A 20,567-nucleotide genomic window follows, 5' to 3' on the forward strand; every position below is an offset into this window, starting at 1 on the left:
CGTATTTTTCCCATGCAACATTTTTTACAAATCAATTTCGTTTGTTGAGACATTAGGAAGAAAAGGGGGAAAGAGGTGGGCGGGACGGGGTGATGGGTGGGGTGGGGTGACGATGTTTCTATTTTAATTAATATATGTAGGGTTTGGTGTCAGCATTGTTTGTGCAGGTTCTTTGTTGTTCGCATGTGCTTCTTTGGTGGTGAGAGAGGTCGGGGTTGGCGTAGGGTGTGATTGTTCATTTGTGATTGGCTGTGGTGGTCTTTGGTTTCCTGTGTGAGTGGGGTGGGTAAGTGTTTTTTGTCAGGTTAGCCATATTGACTTGTATGCTGTCGGTAGATTTTTGTCATTGTCTTATTGGGCTGAGTGTGTGATGAAGGGGAGCCATACCGGGGTGATTTTTGAGTCATTTTAAGGGAAAACGAGCACTGCCAACATGGGCTGCCATATGTTTAGATTTTCCTGGACATTTGGCCAATTTCTGCTGGAAAATGCAGTATTCCGGTATGTCTGGGAAATTCTGGATGTATGGCAATCCTACCAACACCCAGAGCATTGCAATGGAACAGTTTTGAAATGAGACAACACCCATCAACTACTAGTAGCAGCAGGAAGGTGTGCAATATTTCTTTGTACATAGAAATGCATCACACCAATAATGCGCAAATCATACATTAACAAAAAAGGATAGTGGCATTTTAAAAGACTTAAGTTATTATGTCATAAGGTTTCATGGGCCAGAGCCCACTTTGTAAAATGCACAAAACGGCATCCTTGGTTCACATGTAAAAGGGGGGGTGGCATTATAATGCAATGCAATCCTAGCAGAGTAGGTGCAAACTTTCCCAAATATTAACAAACTGCCAAAAACAAGATGGTGAAAAGGAACACCGAAAGTGGGACAGTTGTGAGAGAGACACTCCCTAACTATACTGAGAACTAAGTTAGGGTGTCAGATCTGAAAATGAATTCCAACTCGGCAACATCATTCTGGAGCCTCCCTTTGAAATCTTTTTTTGTTCCAAAGTATGGTAACTTTATAAAGTCTCTTACACAATGGCCAGACAGACTCCTGTAACATGAAAGCTGCCATACTTTATTAGCAGTTGGGAATGCGCCACGCCCTATCTGATTATATCTTTCATCCTTTTGCCTGATTATTTGTGCTCTGCAGCATAATGTAGCACAACTCTCTCTTGTATTACTGAGCCCTCTGACTGTTGTGTTTCTGCACAGATGTACATCTCCACCCATTTAAGATAACACTTAGTACTATCTGACTGACCTCTAGCTCATGAGTTTTTTCCTGCAATAAATTTTGTTAAAGGTACAATTAAACTGCTAAATTTTGTGTGGAGATTTGCATATTTACAAGGGGGATTTGGGATGAAGGTTCGAGTGGTGTGCTAATTCCAGAAAAATATGCCTCTCTGCCTTTTTCCTGGTTTCTTTTAAACTTTTATGTTAGCCTTTTTCTCTCTGCAACCCACAGCACATTTTCTCCTGCTATACAGCCACAAGGCTCCCTGCTCCACCTCTTTCAGCCCACAGGTAAATCTGCACCACCATCTCTTAAAAATGCAATAGCCTGGCTGAATCAGACCAATCGCCCATCTCATCCAACATCTTGCTTCACACCATGTTAAACCACCAGCCTCTAAGCAGGACAGGACGACAGCCCTTTGCTGCTGTTAACCTAACAGCATTTAGTGGCATACTGCTTTGTGAAGACCGTAGCAAACCTATTCTCCAGCCATCTAATGTAGCAACCATCACTGCTTAGAGCAGTGAATGCCATACCTTTTAAGTATGCACCAGACGAAGTGCTCCTTTTTTATCTTCAATCTACTCCCCAGCAAAGTTCACTTAGGAATCCCAATTTCTGGTGTTGACAGAAAGGCAGTAAAGCTCACCCAACATTATGCATAACATTACAAGCCTCTGCTGTATTTTTTTACCCTCCCCCACCAATCTAAAAAGTTTACACATTGAAATAGGTCCAGTCCTTGGCTGACTTATCTGTTGACAGCTGGTAGCTGGTCCCAGATCCACCAGCAACCTTTGAACGCAGACACCTGCTGGTGTAATGATGTGTAGACAATCCCCCTCTTTTTTGTCTGGGTCCTACATATTCCCACAAAGGAGAAGAAATGGGTCACAAACAATGAGGTTTTGTCCTTCTGCCAAGGAAATAGTAAGCGGTCTGAAATCTGCTACGAGGTCATGCTGTATGGCAGACAATCAACTTTTGCAGACCCAGGGCCCACTTTTAACTCAAACATGCATTTAGGGACTCATTTCTTAATCTCTTACCTTAATATTTGCATGGTGGCACAGCTCCTGTTGCAACCCACCTTGGATCAGGCCCTGATGCACCAGTTGAAGACCAGTGGTGCATGGAACTATTATTTACATACACAAATATGCCTCAACATAAAACATCCACTGTATTGAACATTTTGGTTTACCTATATTGAACAGCAGATACTAGCACTGAAGTAAATTGCTGAGCTCAAATGGTTTGAAACAATGATTAAATTCAACAAAAATTGTGGCTCTCCCTTCAAACAGAAGTCACAACAAAAATCACATTCCATTCCTTCTTCTAAGATTTAGGCACAAGTAAGCTTGGATGGATTACAAGTGGCAGGTAGCAAGGTAGGCAAGGTAAAGAACTATTCATGCACACGAAAGCTCATACCATGAACAAACTCAGTTGGTCTCTAAGGTGCTACTAGAAAGAATTTTCGATTTTGTTTTGACTATGGCAGACCAACACGGCTACCCACCTGTAACTGGAACTATTCTTTTGTAATTTGGGAAAAATTATGGCCCTGGAAGGTCTGCTTTGGTGGGGTTTTTTGTGAAGGCTGCAAAAGAACTTGAGTGGTCAATAGGGCATAGCTGCCTCGCAGACCAATGTATTCTATGCAAAGACAGCTGTCTTTGTGGACATAACCATACTATACATACAGCTAGCTATGTTTTTATTTTATTTTTTGTAAGTTTTTTGTATAAAAAACAGTATTTGTGCTTCTGTCAAATGTTTTTGAGGAGTAAATAACACCTTTTGGAGTGATAGGAATAGCTACCCATGCTCTTATCTTTTGTCAAATGTACATTACTTTGATTTTTATTTTTGATCAAGTATTATATTTCATTTTGTGGGCAGCTGTTTAGCATGCAACATAGTCAGTATTTCATAAATCTGTAGAACAGACTAATTAATGCTACGCAACTGGACTATTAATTTTCACAAGGAATAATGACCATTAGCAGAAGAGTAACCGATGCCAAAAGACACTGACTGCAGAAACTGTGAGCAGCCCACTTGTGTTACCCAAGTAGACACCATCACCAATCACATCTGTGGCACTTTTAATTAGCAAAGTGTGTTACAATCTTTATTTGCGCCCTCACAACAACCCTGTGAGGTAGGTCACTGCTGTATTCCATTTTAAAAATTTGGAACTGGGATCAAAAATGATTTGCTCAGTGAGAAACTATGGTAGAAGCGGAAGATGGATTCTGATCTCCTGCCTAGTGCTTAGCCCTATTATTTACTCATGACCACACCTGCTTTTTTAGGGTGGGGGTGGCGGTGGGAGACTTACAAGCCTGGAAACATGGCAGCCTTCTTCAATGCTAACCATTAGCTTCTTGCAGCCAAAAGCCCAAATCGTTGACTGAAGCTCAACAAGTCACTCCCTGTTTGTTGGTTTCCTTCTGCAACGGTGTGAATCAAATATAATGTTAAGTTAATTTCATAACAAAGTTACGTCATTACTCTCCAAGGGGGTCTCTTGAAATGTGGTGTGACAAGACTTGCAGATTCTTAATGAGTCACTGTGTGAGAGGGGGAGGGTTCAGTCCGACAAGCCTGTGCAAAGCTAAGCTGTACAGCTAGGCCAATCCAACCTGTATTAGCAGAACTCAGAATACTATTCTGTGCAGCAGTGTCATAAAGAGATATTTAAAACAGAGTACCCCAATTCCAAAGAATATGAGACATGAATACAAGGAGAAGCTAAAGGGGCTGAGTGTGTTCACCTCACAGAAGATTAAGGGATGCTGTTGACCATCTCAAAAATAGCAGATACAAAAGTGGTTATAAAAAAGGGGGGGACACAAGATTTAAAATTATAGGGAAACTGCCAAGAGGAAAGGGCTGATCAGCAATGGAACCAGCTGCTTAGGCAAGTTGTAGAATCTTCTTCCTTAAAAGATCACCAAGGAAATGCTGGGAACGGAAGCTTAAAAGGTCATCAGTTCCAAGTAAGGACCCTCCATACAATCATTTACAATATTGCAGTATCTGAAGAAGTGTGCATGCACACGAAAGCTCATACCAAGAACAAACTTAGTTGGTCTCTAAGGTGCTACTGGAAGGAATTTTTTTATTTTTTATTTTGTTTTGAATATTGCAGTTGTTTTTCACACAGCACCATCTATTGTGTATGGCATGTTATAAAGTACAGGTCTGACATGCCCTTATCCCAAGCAACCTTCAATCTAAAAAGAAAAAAAGGGGGGAAAGCAGAGAACAGAGGCAGGGACAGATGAGGGAAGAATATGCAGTCATCTCAATTATATGTACTTCAGGTGGGAGGGGGACCTAATAAAATCTCCAAATCAAACTGCCAGCAGAGCCCATAGTTCCAAACAACTAAAGGAGCATCCCATAAGGGAAGACCCCTCCCCCTCTATCCCTGACAAAATATACCATGTGTTTCTGTCCCACCCCCAATCCCAGTATGAGGCTGTGTCTAGCTGCTATATGTTGAGTAGAAATTTAACAGGGACAGTTTTCATCATAATTTCTGTGCAATTTATGGCAGAAATTGGTTGAGGCTGTCCCTTCCAACTTACACTGCATGCAGATTTGACGGTATGGAAGCGTACCATGGCAACTTTGCACTGTTGTGGAAGTTAAGTTAGTCTTGTCTCCTAGCAAAAAGGCAAATAAACAGCAGCTAGTGAGAAGCCAGGGTTCCCAAGTTCACTTGAATTAGAATTTATTACAGAGCAGCCTAATGAGTCCCACCCACAGGCTATTAGAATTAAGCCTTTCTACAATCCTACTAGTCTTCACTGGGAACTCCCTTTTCTTGAAGACTGCCTGCTACAGGATTATAGCCTGCTTTCATGAAGGTGTCTGTCTAGTCACCATTACTGTACTACCACAGCCTTACTCAGCAATTCCAGATGATGAGCAGGCATTGGGAGATACAAACGAGGTTCAAAGGCTTCTCCTTGAGGCAAAGTAAGCAACATCAAGGCTCTGCCTCAGAACTGTAATTGGGGCAATTAGCACTCTTGCTGGCATCAACAAGAAGCAGAACATTTAAAAGAACCACTGAAGAGCTTAAGCAAACATTCTGGGATAATTTAAACTAACTCACCAAGGTGGAAACATCTATGGAAACTGAATCACTTTAGAAGGACCAAGCAGGCCTAAAGCCATTACTGCTGCAGCTGGTTCTGAGCCAAGCCCCTTCCTTGGTCTCTAAAGTAGAAGAATTCAGGAGAATCTGTTTCCATAGTTAATAAAAGAATTAATGAAATAAAGCACTGACTTTCTGCATGAGCATCATGGTTGTTATTAGCACTTATGACATACATATTTTAAATGTTTATCTACCAAAAATTAGAAATCATATTACGCTGATGTATACAAACAGCAATTGTGTGTATTTATTTAATGCACTTTTATACTCCACCCTTCTTCTATAAAGCATCACTCAGGGCATCTCTATATGAAATTTAGAGACCGTAACTACCTCCATATCAATGGTACTATTTAAGTAATATTGGGCATGTCAGTAACTTTCCCACACTGGAATCAATGAGAAGCATGGGTTTAATACTGAAATCAAAGGGATCTTGCTTCACTCCCTGCCTGTGCATGTTTACTCCTTTAATATAATGTCACATAGGTGGGATGGAACTATGTTCAATAGTTTTCTTTCAGGTTACTCAACAGAAACATATCACTTAGATTCTGATCTATAATTATTTGGTTTTAAGAGGGAATTCTTCACAGGTTAGACTGATTAGAGGAATTTCTACCTCTTCCGGGAGGGAATTTTGCCCTCCCCCGTGGTTGATGGCTTGGTTTTCTTGCTTGAATTTGCTGGGGTGTATTTGCTCTGCAATAACCTTGTGTGGGGCATATGGGCTATGCTTATGGTTTGGGTTCCAAAGCATAATGCAGTTGGTGAAGGATGCCCTTTGTTTTGCACAGGAGATGTGCACTGAATGACGGTTGCTTCTTTTCCACTGATTGAAGATGTTCATTCTAGATGCAACTACTTTCTGAACTAGTCCTCCATTGTAAGCCTCCTCTGTAACGAGGTTTGGAATGTAGACGACTGAATGAGCATTCCTCACTTACCTTCTTGGGAAACCTTTTGCACCAGCTCTGGGAATCAGCACAATGCCTGCAGTTCGAATTACCAAGGATCAGAAGCTAGTAATGTCCTTCCTACGGAACCATTTTGGGTGGCACGGCAAGCAACACTGAAGGACAACCACCAGGACTTCTCTCCTCCCCAGGTTAACAAAACAAAACAAAACTACACAAGCATGGAGGGAGTGGCTCATTATATAATTTTTTATTCCTCATTTTAAAATGGCTAGTCATAATAAAAATAAAAGTGTGGCCCATTGCAGGCCACAGTAAAGATATTGCCATAGAGAAAGAGTCAGTAGCGACTGGAGATTGTTGGATTCCTGGGTTGCTCTGATTTTTACTCATGGGCTTTTAGGGGTTGAAAGATTTTTGGCATATGGAAAAATATTGCTTTTTGGTTTGTTTGTTTTCCCTCTTCTTTCTCTTGCCCAGTTTGTGAATAAAGAACCATGATACCACAATAAATCAATATGGAACAAATCATAAAAGCAATGTAAAAAAGCAGGGGAAACCACCTGGGGGAGGGATTTACTAAATACAAGTAATATATCCACATAGGCGACACAGCTCCAATGCCACTGCCACCCTCCTCCTGCTCAGCACCCGAAGCACGTTCCTGTATCCTAATAGTATGCAACTGGCACCTGTGCATGCTGATTGGCCTGGTTTGTAGGGTATGGCATCCTTTCACTGGGAGTCATTTTACTGAGAAGTCAAAGCCTGTCTGGAGCTGAAAACATGGGAAGCCAAACACTCCCATAGTCTTCTTAAACCACCCAAGCCCCCCAGAAAAGAAGGATTTATTCATGGGGGAAATCTTCCAGAAGGATAGAGCAGGGATTAGGAAGTCTTTGTCTATTCCCTTCATTTCATGGAAAGGAAAATCCAGAGTGGGGCAGAACAAGCCAAACTCAAGCCTGGCCACAGGCACTGGGATGACCAGGTCAGTGGTACCCATTAGGTAACATATTAACATTTCCTCAGCCATACTTGTCCAAGGATAGTAATTTAACAGCAGTTTTTGTATTTTGCCTGACCCATTCAAAAGTAAACAAAATGATTAATCTGATAAAGCCCTTTGGACTCCTCCAAAATTAAAATGCTCCATACATGGCTTCCTCAGGCCCAGCTAATGGATCTGCCAGGGCCACCCCACGCTCCATATGGATATATATATATATTTTAATATTTATATTTATATATTTATAGATATTTATATATACACACACCCAGTAACTCAGAACAGGAAAAAAATAGCATCCGTTAACAATAAAAAAAATTAAAAATGATCCACTCCTACCACACTAGGCGAGCGATTGCACAAGGTCCACAACTGACTGTCCTGTTGGTAGTGGGGCAGCCTGCAGCCTGTACCTTCTCTCACAGAGGGTGCTGAGAGCAACTCCCTCCCCTTCTCTCTGGGCAGTGTGCGCTACAAATTGCAGTCTCTTTGTTGGTTGAGAGGAAGAGTGCAGGCTGTGGAGATGAGCAAGGCTAGAATCCTGCTGTAGTGTTTAGGGACTCTCCCAATCCCAGATACTTTAGTTTAAAAAGGTAGCTGTCCCTTCAGCTCTCTCCCCCCACCCCCCAAAAAACTGTATTTGTAAAAAAAAGGTCCATGCATCTGATGGGGCAGCCATTTGGTGAGCAAGTCCCAATCTCCTGCTCATCAGGGATAGAGCATTTTGGAATCAGCCAGGGAGGAGTCAACAGTGGGGATATCACCTCCTCATACAGAGATCTCATACGTAGTCCCACCCACTCCAGAGACCTTCTTGACTCCTCCACGAGTGGGGCTGCTGAGAGGTGGCTGACCAGGGGTGGGCGAGGTTGAGCTCAGGCTTTTGGGCTGTCCATTGGACTTGCTGTAGGAGGGTCTCATCTGCATCTCGTCTCTGGGGAAAAGGAAGGATACAAGGATGTCAGGAAGTGACCACTCATTCAATGGCAATGGAAATGGAGGATGCCTCTTGCCTCACACTTGGTAAGGAAAGGAAAGCTTGGGGTACATCTTACACTGCCTAAGGAACAGTGCACTTTTTGTATCTACAGAGAACTTATTCTAAATACTTTTACCACCCAGGTAAACACATTAATCTAGAAGAGGACAGGATACTACACACAGAATTATTAAGAAAAGTTGCTACATGTACCCAATACAACACTCTCTAGAAGGAAAAAAGGAGGTGCAGTGGGAAGAAAGCTTTTCAGGAAACTGACAGAAGGGCTCATGCTTCCACCATCATGAGAGGACCAGGTGATTTCTTACAATCTGTCCTTTCCCTGGTGGACCCAAGTGTCTCTTTCATGCATGCCAACAAGACAGGGAAAAGGACCACACTTGGGTAAGGTAGAAAGGCAGACTCATATATAAAAGTTTTATATATGAGGTAGAAACCAAGCAGCTTTCACACAGATCCAAGTATCTTCTAGGAAAGCCAATGACCATCACACACACCCAAGGAAAGCCACACACACTTCACAAAAAGGAATGCAGTACTCTGGAGATATGCACTGCATTGTACAGTGGAGGAAATGGGCTGGTTCACACACTGGAGGGAAAGAAGGAAAGGAGGGAGGAGGGAAGGAAGGAAGGAAGGAAGGAAGGAAGGAAGGAAGGAAGGAAGGAAAGGGCAGACGAGTGCAGGCATTATTTGTAGATCTCCCCCAGCCACTCCCTCCAAATGCTGCTGAAAGGAACAAAAATTATCTTGGGGTCTCTGGTCAGATCAGAGATAGGACAGGGTTGAATGCGGCTCATCCTCCACCAAGTCAAGGAACACTTAAAGCGCGAGGCAGGTGTCACTTGTACTTACTTTGGTGCCAGTAAAGGCTGCAAGGCCACCTCCTCAGTCTCTGGGACAATGGCCTGCGAGGACTGTTTTTGGCTGCTGTAAGACACAGATTTCCCCAAGTGTGGGGCTGCAGGCTGGTCTGGTGAGCCCAGAGAACGCACTCTGAGTGCATGTGGTGGTTCTGGCTTGCCAAAGCGAGGTGGCACTGGGCGGGTGAGTGGGTTCTTGCCCAGAGGTGAGCGTTTTGAATCGTCCGAGGAGGAGCTGGTACGTGGAGCATTACTGGAGCCTGGGGTGGACTGGATGCCTGAGTCCCCCAGTGCTGTATCCTCCTCTTTGGCTAGGGGTGGTGGCGTGGGTGACTGCTGTAGCAGCTTTTCCCGCTCCTGTATGGAGGCCACAATGTGGCGCGAAAGATTGTCATAACGGACAGGTGAAGGGTCACGGGGTGGCTGGTGCTTGGGTGAGCCAGAACTTGGGAAACGACTGTGCAGGTCAGCCTCCCGCTGCTGGGCAATACGTGCCGAGAGGAAAGGAGATGTGTAGCCCATGGGGGCCTCTGGCTCTGGGCCTGCCTGCACTGACTCAAAGTCAGGGCTGTCAGAGGGTGTGAGAAGACTGTCGTAGGACAAGCTCCCATTGCGCGTCTGGTTCACCAAGCTCTTGTAAGATGTGGATGTGGTGCCCTCAGAGCGGATCGACTGAAGATGGCCCAATTCAAAGCCCATGCCTTGGGCAGACTTGAGGCTGGACGAACGGGAGCCACTGGATAGTGGATCAAAATGGAAACTTTTGCCAAAAGTGGGAGACCGAAAACTGTCTGGCTCCAGACTTGGCTCAGAACGGTAGCTGGGGTTTCGACTGCCCTCAGCAATGGAGGTTGCCTCCTTCAAGCTGTCTCCTCGACTTAGCTGCAGCAGGAGAGAAGGAGGGAAGAGGGACATATGCAATAGTCATTAGCAAGCCTCCTGGTCTGTGGATATTAATTCTTAACTATTGGGTGCAGAGTTTGCTTTCTTAAAGCTCCCATAAGCAAGGACCTCTGCTTACTGTAAATTAAGTTCCCACATTTCTTGATGCAGAAACCTCATTTTTTCAAAAACATTGTAAACAGAATTATGTAAGCTAGATAATCAAGTTATTTACTTATCAAGAGTCAATGTGATGTAACATCTAACAGTCTCAGACCTTGGTTTAAATCCCCTCAGAGCTGTAAAGTTCACTGTGTGTCATTGACTCAGTTGCATTCCTTCAGTCTAACCTATTTCACAGGATTTATACATAGCAAAATAGGAAGTTGCCTTATGCAGAATCTGTATAGCTGAATGTAGACAATGGATCTCTATGGACCTATCTTCCAGCCCTTGCTGGAAATGCTGAGGATTGAACCTGGGATCTTCTGCTTCCAAGCATATATTCTACCACTGAGCTATACAGACCATTTCTTATATAAAATAGAACAACCTCATTTACTTCACCCAGAGCTCCACTAAGGGTATTTACAAAGGTAAAAAGAAATTCATTTTTGGGGGGTCTTATTTAATAAACCATTACTTCACTGATCAAACTCTAGCCAGCCATGGAAGAAGCATTAAGAGTTTAATAGGGGAGCATTTACACGTATTCACCATTGCATATAACATCAAGCTGAAGTGGTTGAGTGCCAGTAATTTGGAAGCAAAATAGAGCCAACCCAAGATAAGGTAATGGTTTCTACATACTAATGGGACTCCCTAGGTAGGAAGAAATACATAGATTGGTGAATTAAAAGAAAAGTCAATGCTTACAGAGCCTGAAAGGATCTTAGCTTCCACATTTACAAGAAGGGACTAAATCAGGGTGGCTAACCTATGGCTTATATCTAAACCATAAAAGGATTTTTGTGCTACCTCAAGACTACCCTCAAAACCTGACAAAAAAAATTTTAACTGATCATTCTTGTTCCCTCCCCCATGCTGCCATGATACCATAAAGTTTTTGAGCCCCTGTCCAAAGATCTGTCCATTAAAAACAAAGGAATGATAAAAGGTATTGTGGTTCTGAACCATTTAAGGCCTTATAGTTCAAAATCAGAATTTTGAATTGAGCCCAGAAATTAATTGGATCCAATCCAGTCAGGCCAGGATTGGCATCATCTACTCAAAATGTATTGCCCTTCCTCACATGCACTGCTACCAAATTTCCTTCCCCATATTCTTTTTTTTAAAGCGAGATTTGAACTTGGAACAAGGGCAATCCTGGGGGACGGGACACTAATATTTTGCTGTACATACCACTTGTCTCTGTCTGCCAACTTGAAGACAATGCTTCATATATTTGATGAAGTGAACTCTAGTCCATGAATACTTGTGCTGCAATTAGGTTGCAATCATATACACACTTAGCAAATAGGACTTGCTTTTGAAAACAAACAAACACACTATTGCACTGTTAAGACTCACAGCCCTTAGGCACAATACTTTTTGTTGTTTTTCCTGTGACAAGACTAAATCAGCTGCTCCTCAGGAAACTGCTTATTAGATGTACACCAATTTGGGCAGGTAAGGTTTGACCACAAGAGAGTGCAATTGAGAAATAGGAAAATGGCAGTGAGACTCACACACTATTGGACAGCAGGAGCACAGAAATAGGAACTGGAGGTCATGGGAAGAGACAGAGAACTGAAATTGGTGAAATGGTTATTCTAGCCAATGAAAGACCCCTCTCAGCCCCACGATTCCCAACATTGTACCATGCTAGAATTCTCCATTTATGGCATAATAGCAGCTGTACAATACACTAGAGAAATTTCTTATAGAAAAATTGTCAAATTAAGGCACTAAACCCCTGCACAGTCTCAAAGAGAATTCCCTTTCCAACTCCGCACCCTGCATGGTCTCCTGAAAACCCCACTCTTCATGTTTAACCACCTTAGTTCTTCATTACCTTGGCGCTGGTGGAGTGAGGCAGTGCAGCTGAAGTACTGCTGCTGCTATAGCCAGGTCGGTACTTGTACATTGTTGGAGTTGGAGGGCTGTCCTTGCTTAGCAAACTGCTGTCTGTGGAGATAAATGGGAATCACACACATACTTACAAACAATATTATATAGTTACTTACAGCTTTTCCTGGGAAGCTCCCAGCAATCCTGGTTTGAACGCTTTTGCAGAAGTTCCACATATTGCAAGTGACTGATCCGTGAGAACCAGTTAAGAGCCTCAGGCAGGTGGACACACCATGGAGGTCAAGGAATCAGTCAGGAGGTAAGGGGTGTATTGCAGGAGTGGAGGTGAAATGGAGCAAGAGGAACATTTCCTCAATAAAGACACCACACAAGAAGCTTCCAATCTGTACATGCACACCTTGGTAGTCCTGACCCTTCGGGTGTTCAATTTTGAGCACTGCTAGATGGGAAACAGTAGCACTGACTAGAAAAGAAAGCTCCAAGCATTTCTCCATGATCACATTTTCTTTCAAGGTGCTACACCCTCTGGAAACACTAGAGCAACAGCAAAAGCAAAAGCAGGAGTTTCACAACTACATGAATTGGGAAATAACACTAGCCTTCTGTTATTGTTCTATATAAGCTGTATGACAGCAGAACAAAGCACAGACCTGTCCTTCCAAGTAACCCCAGTTTCCACACCCAGAAAAGGTAGGAACAGTCAATAAATCCCCAAATCCTGACAGCAGCCTTCACATGTGAACAAGAGCTAAAGCTGGAGATTTACATGATTTTAACATCTAAAAGGTCATAACCTAGCTACCAACTCAGCACCTGCTCTAATAACCTGCCTGAGCACTGAGGCAAGCAGGCGCCTGTATGGTCAGCAGTGCTGTGAATACCAGCACAGAGCTGCCACTGGCTTTTGCAAACGGTTCAGTACTGACCAGCTTCACTACTTGGTACTGCAGTCAGAGACTACTTCTCTGACGGCAGATCACTGTAGAGGTGCACAGCTGATTGGATCCCTCGTCTCCCTGGAATGCTCCTCTTACCCTCATTGGTGGCCAGGGTTAAATGCGTCCTCAGACCTGTGTAGCGGCTGAGGTCTGGCTTGGGTGGTGGCGGTGGCTCAGCATCAGCAGACTGGCTCTCCGTCACCTCAAGGCTTCCTTTGGACTGCAGAGACAAAGTGCAGAAGAATGAGACAGGACCCAAAGTCCTGAGCATTGTCCCCAGCTCTAAAAGGGTGAAAGTGTTATTAGAAGGACCTGCAGCCATCTAGCATTTCAGCAAGTGTATTTGTAGACTGTGCATGTCTCAGTTGCTGGATGAGAAGGGAAAGGGCAAGTAAAAATTATATGGGATATAAAAGGGGACAACTCTCATGCAGCAATAGTCACATGGGAGGAAAACAGACCTTCACTTGTCAGGGAAAACTAAGTACAAGGTGTGATAACATGGGGGAAGGATGTCCAAGAGGCTCATTTGGTTCCTACTCACGAATGCAGTGGCACCATCAAGGTCTGGAGAAAGCCAGTGCCTGGGTAGCACCTTCATCTCCTCCTCACCTTTGTTCTCTTTAGCTCAGCCTGGATACCATTGTCCATTATCTTTAGAGCAATCTGTCCATCTGATATTTCTGGTCGCAGGAACGGTGGCTTCACTGACACAGTCTGCTCTGCCTTTGGCCGTCCAAGATACCTAGTGAATCATGGGAAGTCAGCAAAGATGAGACAGTGCCTCCTGCAAACATGTGAACCAATGATGATGTTTACATGCTCTGGCAAGAAAGTCTCAGGAATGTTGGAGGCATGAAGTTATTTGTATCCAAAGAACTGCAAAGGCAATACTGCAGGTCACAGTTTCACTCATTCTCTAGAATCAAATCTTGGTATCACCTGTGGTTTCATTGTACAGTCCCTTATGCGCCTCCCTGCTATGCAGAATGCACTCAAAAGTAGTGTCTTTATACCCTTTGAGTTCCTGTTACATCACAGGCCATATTGCCACAGTGAAGGAAGAAAGTCAAGCAGTGATGTGACAATATCTGAGAGAATGTACATTTCCCTGATGTAAGTGTGCTGTCAAAACAATTTTTTTACCAAAATACTTAACAAACTGATCTATAACACTAGTTGAGAACAGAAACAAGCCAAGATGCATTTTTTATCCCTTTGTTTCTCTGGATAGGAACCTAGGATTAAAAACTGAACACAGCCATCCTTCAAAGATATAAGGCAGGTATGTCCAACAGGTAGATCACTGGACATCTGTGGTAGATCACTGGTAGATCACTGGCTCCCCACAAAGAAGCTCAGCAACTTTGGCTCCCCTAAAAAAAGCTCTACATCTTTGCCCTGAAGCCCCCAAAATAGGGCTTTCCTTCCTAAAAAAGCTCAACTTTGACCCGAACCCCCCAAAATGTGGATGGCTTTTCTTCCTAAAAAAAAGCTTAACAACCTCGACCTGAACCCCCCCAAAGGGGGTAGATCACAGCCAGGTTTTAACTCTGTGAGTAGATCGCAGTCTTTTGGAAGTTGGCCACCGCTGATATAAGGCATTGGGGAACAAGATACACCCTATATCTAGGAAAACTGGAGAAAATTAGAGGCCAAGAGATAACTTTGGAGAGCAGTCACCAAAACAGATGAATAATTACAAAAAGTGTCAAATCATGGAGTAAGTAATGCATTCATTCTTCACAAGTTACATTCATTGATGTAATAAAAGTAAATAGCTTTTTCACACCTGTAGTCTGTTCACACTTACAGGCAGCTGTGATGAGCGCAAAACACAAAGTACGCAGAAATAGTTTATACATGAAACACTAATAAATGCTGAGCAGAGAGTTACTGGATTATGATTTACATGAGTACAGGCATGTAGTGATATAAAGTCATATAGAGTGATATAAAGTCATATAGAGTTCTGTTCTCTCTAAAGTTACACACATAGGTGTGAGGAACACTAGAGCTGTTGGAATTGGAAACATCACAGAATTATCTACTGTTAATGAGCCTTGCATATCACCTCAAGCAGGAATACCACATATTTTTGTTCTGTGGATAGTTCAAGTAAGCCAAGTCAGGAGAAGATAACTACTCCCAACCCACTCCCAAAGACTGATTATACTCAGTGGTATAGACGCACCTTGACATACAGATCCCAGGAAAAACAGCCACTATAAAAATTAATTAATCTTTCTCCCACATCTTTAGATAGTTGCCAGCAACCCCTTTCTTTATTGAAATCTACAAGAGGAAGAAGCTTATAGCTGCTGTGTCAGACAACTGTAATTCAAGGTGTGATCTGGCTGTAAGCAATGACTTCCCACATCCTACCGCCTCACTGTTGGAACCATCCATATGACTGATCCCAGAGAATCTTCCTCTGCTTCTCTCCATTAGCAATCAAGACAATCTAGCTCTTCTCTCTCCAAGAAAGAATAGGGCCTCTACAAATTTATTAGGTGAGGCAGAATTTACCTGGGGGCTGGGGAGCTGCAGAGGACACGACTGACGTTCTTACAACAGCCATTGGTGAAAGGGTTTACTCCACCCCGGAATTTGCCTGTAACCTGCAAGAAGAAAAGATATGTCAGGGAAACAGAGATACCATGTAGTGAAGTAAAAAACGTAACTGTAAAATATCTACCTGCTCATTTGTAGTGCGACCTCTGGCTACCAAGACCACATGGAATCCTGTAAGGCCTACAACAGGAATGAAAAACAAGCCAGCCACACACATCACAGCCATACTGTCAACAAAGTCAAGGAAGCAATTCATGAAGGACCAGCCTACAACTTTGTTTTTGGGATTCCTTTCCCTCCCACCACCCATCAGTTGGCAGCATCTCAGGTGAACAGCCCAATTGTTCACCAGAATTTGATTAAGGAATTCCTTGCACTCTAGAAAAAGGATACGTGACGGCCATACGGATCCCAGAGAGCTCTTCAACTTGACACAGAACAAACAGCAAGCCAAAACCGAATACACCCATGATATGTGCTGTAAGTGAGAGCAGGAACAGGAAGAAATAGCGATAATTGCGCCGCCCAATACAGTTGTTTACCCAGGGACAGTGATGGTCAAATTCCTATCAGTGAAAGGATAAAGAACAGAGTTAGAAGGACATCACCTCTGTAAAACAACACTACACCTGTAGAACCCCTTGAAACTCCGAAAAACCCGAATCCCACCCAAATTTTCATTTCCACAACAGAAGATGCAACTCCAATAACAAGGGTAAGTAGAATGGCTGTGGTCAACTGGCAGATTATGAATTATAGCTGAATGGTGCCTCATCACCTCTCCTGCCTTTCAATATGTGTTGAAAACACTTGTATACACATCACCTTGAATTTTATTATGGAAGGTGAAAAATAAATATAAAATAAAAAAATGAATACTAGATGAACGCATTTTCTATGGATTACCTTTACCCACAATTATGCAATTGATTCTGCCCCCTCCCTCTCAAACCACCATTTTGTATCAAGTGCCAGAGTGTGGAACCTGGGGCTGTGGCAAGTCTGAGGTGTCTATCCCAACCTATAACACACAAAACTGAATCTTGCAGCCCAAACAGTTCCTGAACTAGATCTCAAAAATTACAGAATATCCCAAGTTCATTATCAACAATCCAACAAGCAATTCCAGTCGCTCCAACACAGCCCTTCTCTTCCCAGTCTCTCACCTCCACACAGTTGTCGCAGACACTGCAATGAGAGCAGCGTGGGGGCCGGTAGAAGCGACACGTTGCACACCATTTCATGCGCACTTGAATACCCTTTATCTCCACAGTCTTGTATAATGGAGCTCGGAAATCATCCTCCTTGTCCTCATCTTCTTCAGCTGAAGCATCAAGAAAACATTATAAAATCCAATGAAGTACAGAGCATGTCCAACATGTCCTTGCTCCCAGTTTCACAAACCCATTCACCCTGGCACTGACTTTTTGTTTTTGTGCTTCTGGTGAGACACCCTATCCCCTCTCACAAGTTTAGAGAAAAGGAGATGGATTATGCTGACCCTTGATCCATTTTGTAAATAAGTCCACAATAGCTTGCAGGGTTGCTAGGTTTGTTTGTTTTTTAAGTCTAGGAGTCTAGTATTCTGCATTTCCATGGTGGTCACAGGAGGAGAAAAAGTCCCCTAATTGGTGTCTGCTATGGAAACCCAGGACACCAGCTTCTTAGCAGGCTTGTAAAAAACCTGTTTTGTCAAGAATGCTCCCATAGGTTTGGCAGAGCTAAAGGATTGGCTTCCCTTCCTCCTCAGCCAATACATAAAACAGACCAGCAGTGGAAAAATCCATCCCTCCTCTGCTAGCTCACTCAGCTGCCTGCATGTAATGAGCCTTGCCACCTACAGTTACCAGTGAGCTGCTACATACTAGACTGTCCTGTAAGCCATGGAGAAGCTCTGAAAGCAGTGAGATGCCAGGGTCTTCGGAGTGATCCCATGACAGGGATAAACTCCCACTCAGCTTGATGCTAGGCAGGAGAGCAGGGTTTGTCCCCATAGCTAGGGCCTTCAAAAAATTGTAGTGTGACACCACAATCAATTCAATTCAATAACCTTTATTAGGCATAACAGACCAGACAATTTCAGACAGATATTGTGCAAAATATAAACTCAACAGAGTAAGGCTTGTATTAATTAAATCTTTAACTCTAAAATTCAATACTAATCCATAAAAAACTGTGACACCACAATCAATATTCCCCCCCCCCCAACTTAGACCAGGTTTGGTGGAAAGAACACCTTTGGCTATCTATCAAGGCCAGCCAAAATTTGTAGAACCTCCCCCCTCCCAAATATGGCAATAGCTTCCAATAATGAATCCTGCTGTTACATCCAGCGTAATTCACACTATAAACACTGTTGAGCTGGAAGATTCCTACCTATCCAGATTACAATAATTTATGCTCTGGATCTGGAGAGTGGAATTAGCCATCCCTAATCAAAATATTTTCAGATTAATCAGTGCCTTGGAAACTGCTTCACAGGCAATTTTCAGTTCTCACCTCGAGGAAATATGCCTGGATCCATGAAGGTGGCCATACTAAAGTTGGCCAGCACAAAGAGGAAGACCACAGCATTGTAAATGGGGATGATTGGGGAGATATGCAAGCTAAGCCCTGGGCACCTGCACAAAGAAAAAGTACGTTAAAACAGATCTAGTAACATTTTAAGATTAACTATAAATTGATTCAACCTTAAGTAAAATCACTGAGGTCATTCCACCTAAATAAACCTGGATAACCTGCAAATGGAAGAGAAAACTCACCAGGAGTTTTGGAGTAAAGTGTCATCTGTAAGCTGAGGGCACACAGTTCTATTTCGCTATCACATTTGAATCAGGAGTAGTTGTGCAAGCCCTGGACCAGTACCTGAATGTGGTGATGGACTGGATGAGGGCTGAGTTTGAATTTTAGGAAGATGGAGGTCCCATGGATAGGTGGTTCCCATGACCCAAAGATAGAACAGTTGCCTGTTCTGGACAGGATCACACCCCGTCTTAAAGAGTACGTAGGTAGTTTGGGATCCTACAAAGCCTATACTCCGCTCACTTCATAGCAAATGGACAGCGTTAATCCAAACATGCACAGGAACCCATTAGCAGTGTGGAAGCATCACTGTCAAATCACTTAAGAATTAACAAAACAACATAAATATGCATTTCAACACATGGCCCACACCACCCACTTTGGTTACCAAAGCTGTGGGTGAAGTTCTTCAAAATTATTCACTGAACAACAGATACAACATCTTCCAGCACAAACCTGATTAGCTGTAATATTTGGATAACTCCAAAATGTGTAAAGTTCTTCAAGGTGAACCGCTGCTTATGTACCACTGCCATCATGATCATGTAGCACTGAGATCACCCAAGTCTGTGTAGTACTGGTCTTCTGTGCTTTTAATAGTTGTATTTAAGTGGCATTTTCCCGTTTATAGCAAATGTCAGCTCTGCTGAGGCCCAAGTACTGTAAATATTTTTAGTTTCTACTCACTCCAGTGATGAAGAACCCATTAACATACATAGCTGAAATTCTTATAGTGATATATAATGCTACCAGTGTTCCTATAGATGCCAATGTGTACCTCTCACATTTATGTGAGCTCAATTTGTGCACTCGAAGTGCTGGGAAGTTTAAGCAAGCAGTTAGTATAGTAAAGTGCAAGTTGGAATGGCCCAGGTTCCAATTTTACCTCAGCTATGAATTCATTGGATGGTCTTAAAGCAAGCCAATATTTACCGGTATGCAATATGATACCATTATTATCCACCTTGCAGAGCTATTGCAAGGATTATGGAGATAATGTGCATAAAGTACTTTCAACACTTAGGGAAAGTACAATAAAACACATTTTTTTGTGAAATAGCAACTTTCATCATTGGTACATGTATATAGCAGTTACCAGTTTTAAATGATTATTGCTCTCTATTCAATGTACACAGCATGCAGCATGTAAGTTAATACTGCTGAAAATGTTTACATAAATAAGAAAGTACCATTAGTAACATTTGCTTTCCCAGACACTACTTGAGTATGTGTATGAGCTCTATGAGGTTTGGCATTTTGGACACACTATAATCAGCTGTAACCAAATTTGTCAACGAACAGAACACAGCAAGAAAGAAAAACAAGTTTAGCTTGTTTGACTAGAAGATCCATATGCAGAAGAACACCCCACATAAAACCTGCAGTAAGGCTACAGGTTAAGGAGGGAAGGCACAACAAAAGTCTGCTCAGAACAAATTTAGGTAAAGGTAAAGGGATCCCTGACCATCAGGTCCAGTCGTGTCCGACTCTGGGGTTGCGGCGCTCATCTCGCTTTATAGGCCAAGGGAGCCGGCGTTTGTCCGCAGACAGCTTCCGGGTCATGTGGCCAGCATGACAAAGCCGCTTCTGGCGAACCAGAGCAGCGCACGGAAACGCCGTTTACCTTCCCGCTGGAGCGGTCCCTATTTATCTACTTGCACTTTGATGTGCTTTCGAACTGCTAGGTGGGCAGGCAGAACAAATTTAGATAAACCTAAAATATTTGCCCGCTAGATTCAAAACTTTAATGGAGCACAGCCAGAAGAGTATCAGAGCAAGCTCATATTTATTTTTAATGAAGTAGACACAAAAGCTAGGAGTAGCCTTAAGTTATCTGAATGTAAATGTAACTAAACTATAAAGTTTGATCAAGGATTATCAAAAGTAGATGCATTAAAATCAATGAACTTAAATTGCTTTGGTCTACTGATTTCAGTGGGTTTACTTGGCAAACACTGGATACCACCCAATAATGTTCCCAGCCCAATAGGGAAAGGAATTACACCTCCATTTGTATCTTAATACAAATGAGTCAATTCATTTCTGATCAGTTGCCCCATAGCATATTATTTTCATTTACACATTTGTGAAAGACTGCACTTTTTGA

The 20,567-nt window shown here is 42.8% G+C and overlaps 1 protein-coding gene across 1 annotated transcript in view; it reads right to left on the reverse strand.

The window, feature by feature from the left end:
* Positions 1-6,588: 6,588 nt before the first annotated feature.
* The window catches only part of ZDHHC5 (zinc finger DHHC-type palmitoyltransferase 5), a 42,188-nt gene continuing 28,209 nt past the window's right edge, over positions 6,589-20,567 (reverse strand). Inside the window, exons 3-12 of the mRNA XM_033158076.1 lie at positions 18,158-18,279; positions 16,825-16,982; positions 16,052-16,224; positions 15,783-15,885; positions 15,614-15,705; positions 13,697-13,829; positions 13,181-13,304; positions 12,130-12,242; positions 9,226-10,115; positions 6,589-8,304 (exon numbers count right to left, since the gene is read on the reverse strand). Coding sequence (XP_033013967.1) covers positions 8,139-8,304; positions 9,226-10,115; positions 12,130-12,242; positions 13,181-13,304; positions 13,697-13,829; positions 15,614-15,705; positions 15,783-15,885; positions 16,052-16,224; positions 16,825-16,982; positions 18,158-18,279 — 2,074 coding nt within the window. The 3' untranslated portion in view covers positions 6,589-8,138. The remainder of the gene's footprint in view (positions 8,305-9,225; positions 10,116-12,129; positions 12,243-13,180; positions 13,305-13,696; positions 13,830-15,613; positions 15,706-15,782; positions 15,886-16,051; positions 16,225-16,824; positions 16,983-18,157; positions 18,280-20,567) is intronic.

The sequence above is a fragment of the Lacerta agilis genome, chromosome 1, assembly GCF_009819535.1.
Source record: "Lacerta agilis isolate rLacAgi1 chromosome 1, rLacAgi1.pri, whole genome shotgun sequence".
NCBI lineage: Eukaryota > Metazoa > Chordata > Lepidosauria > Squamata > Lacertidae > Lacerta > Lacerta agilis.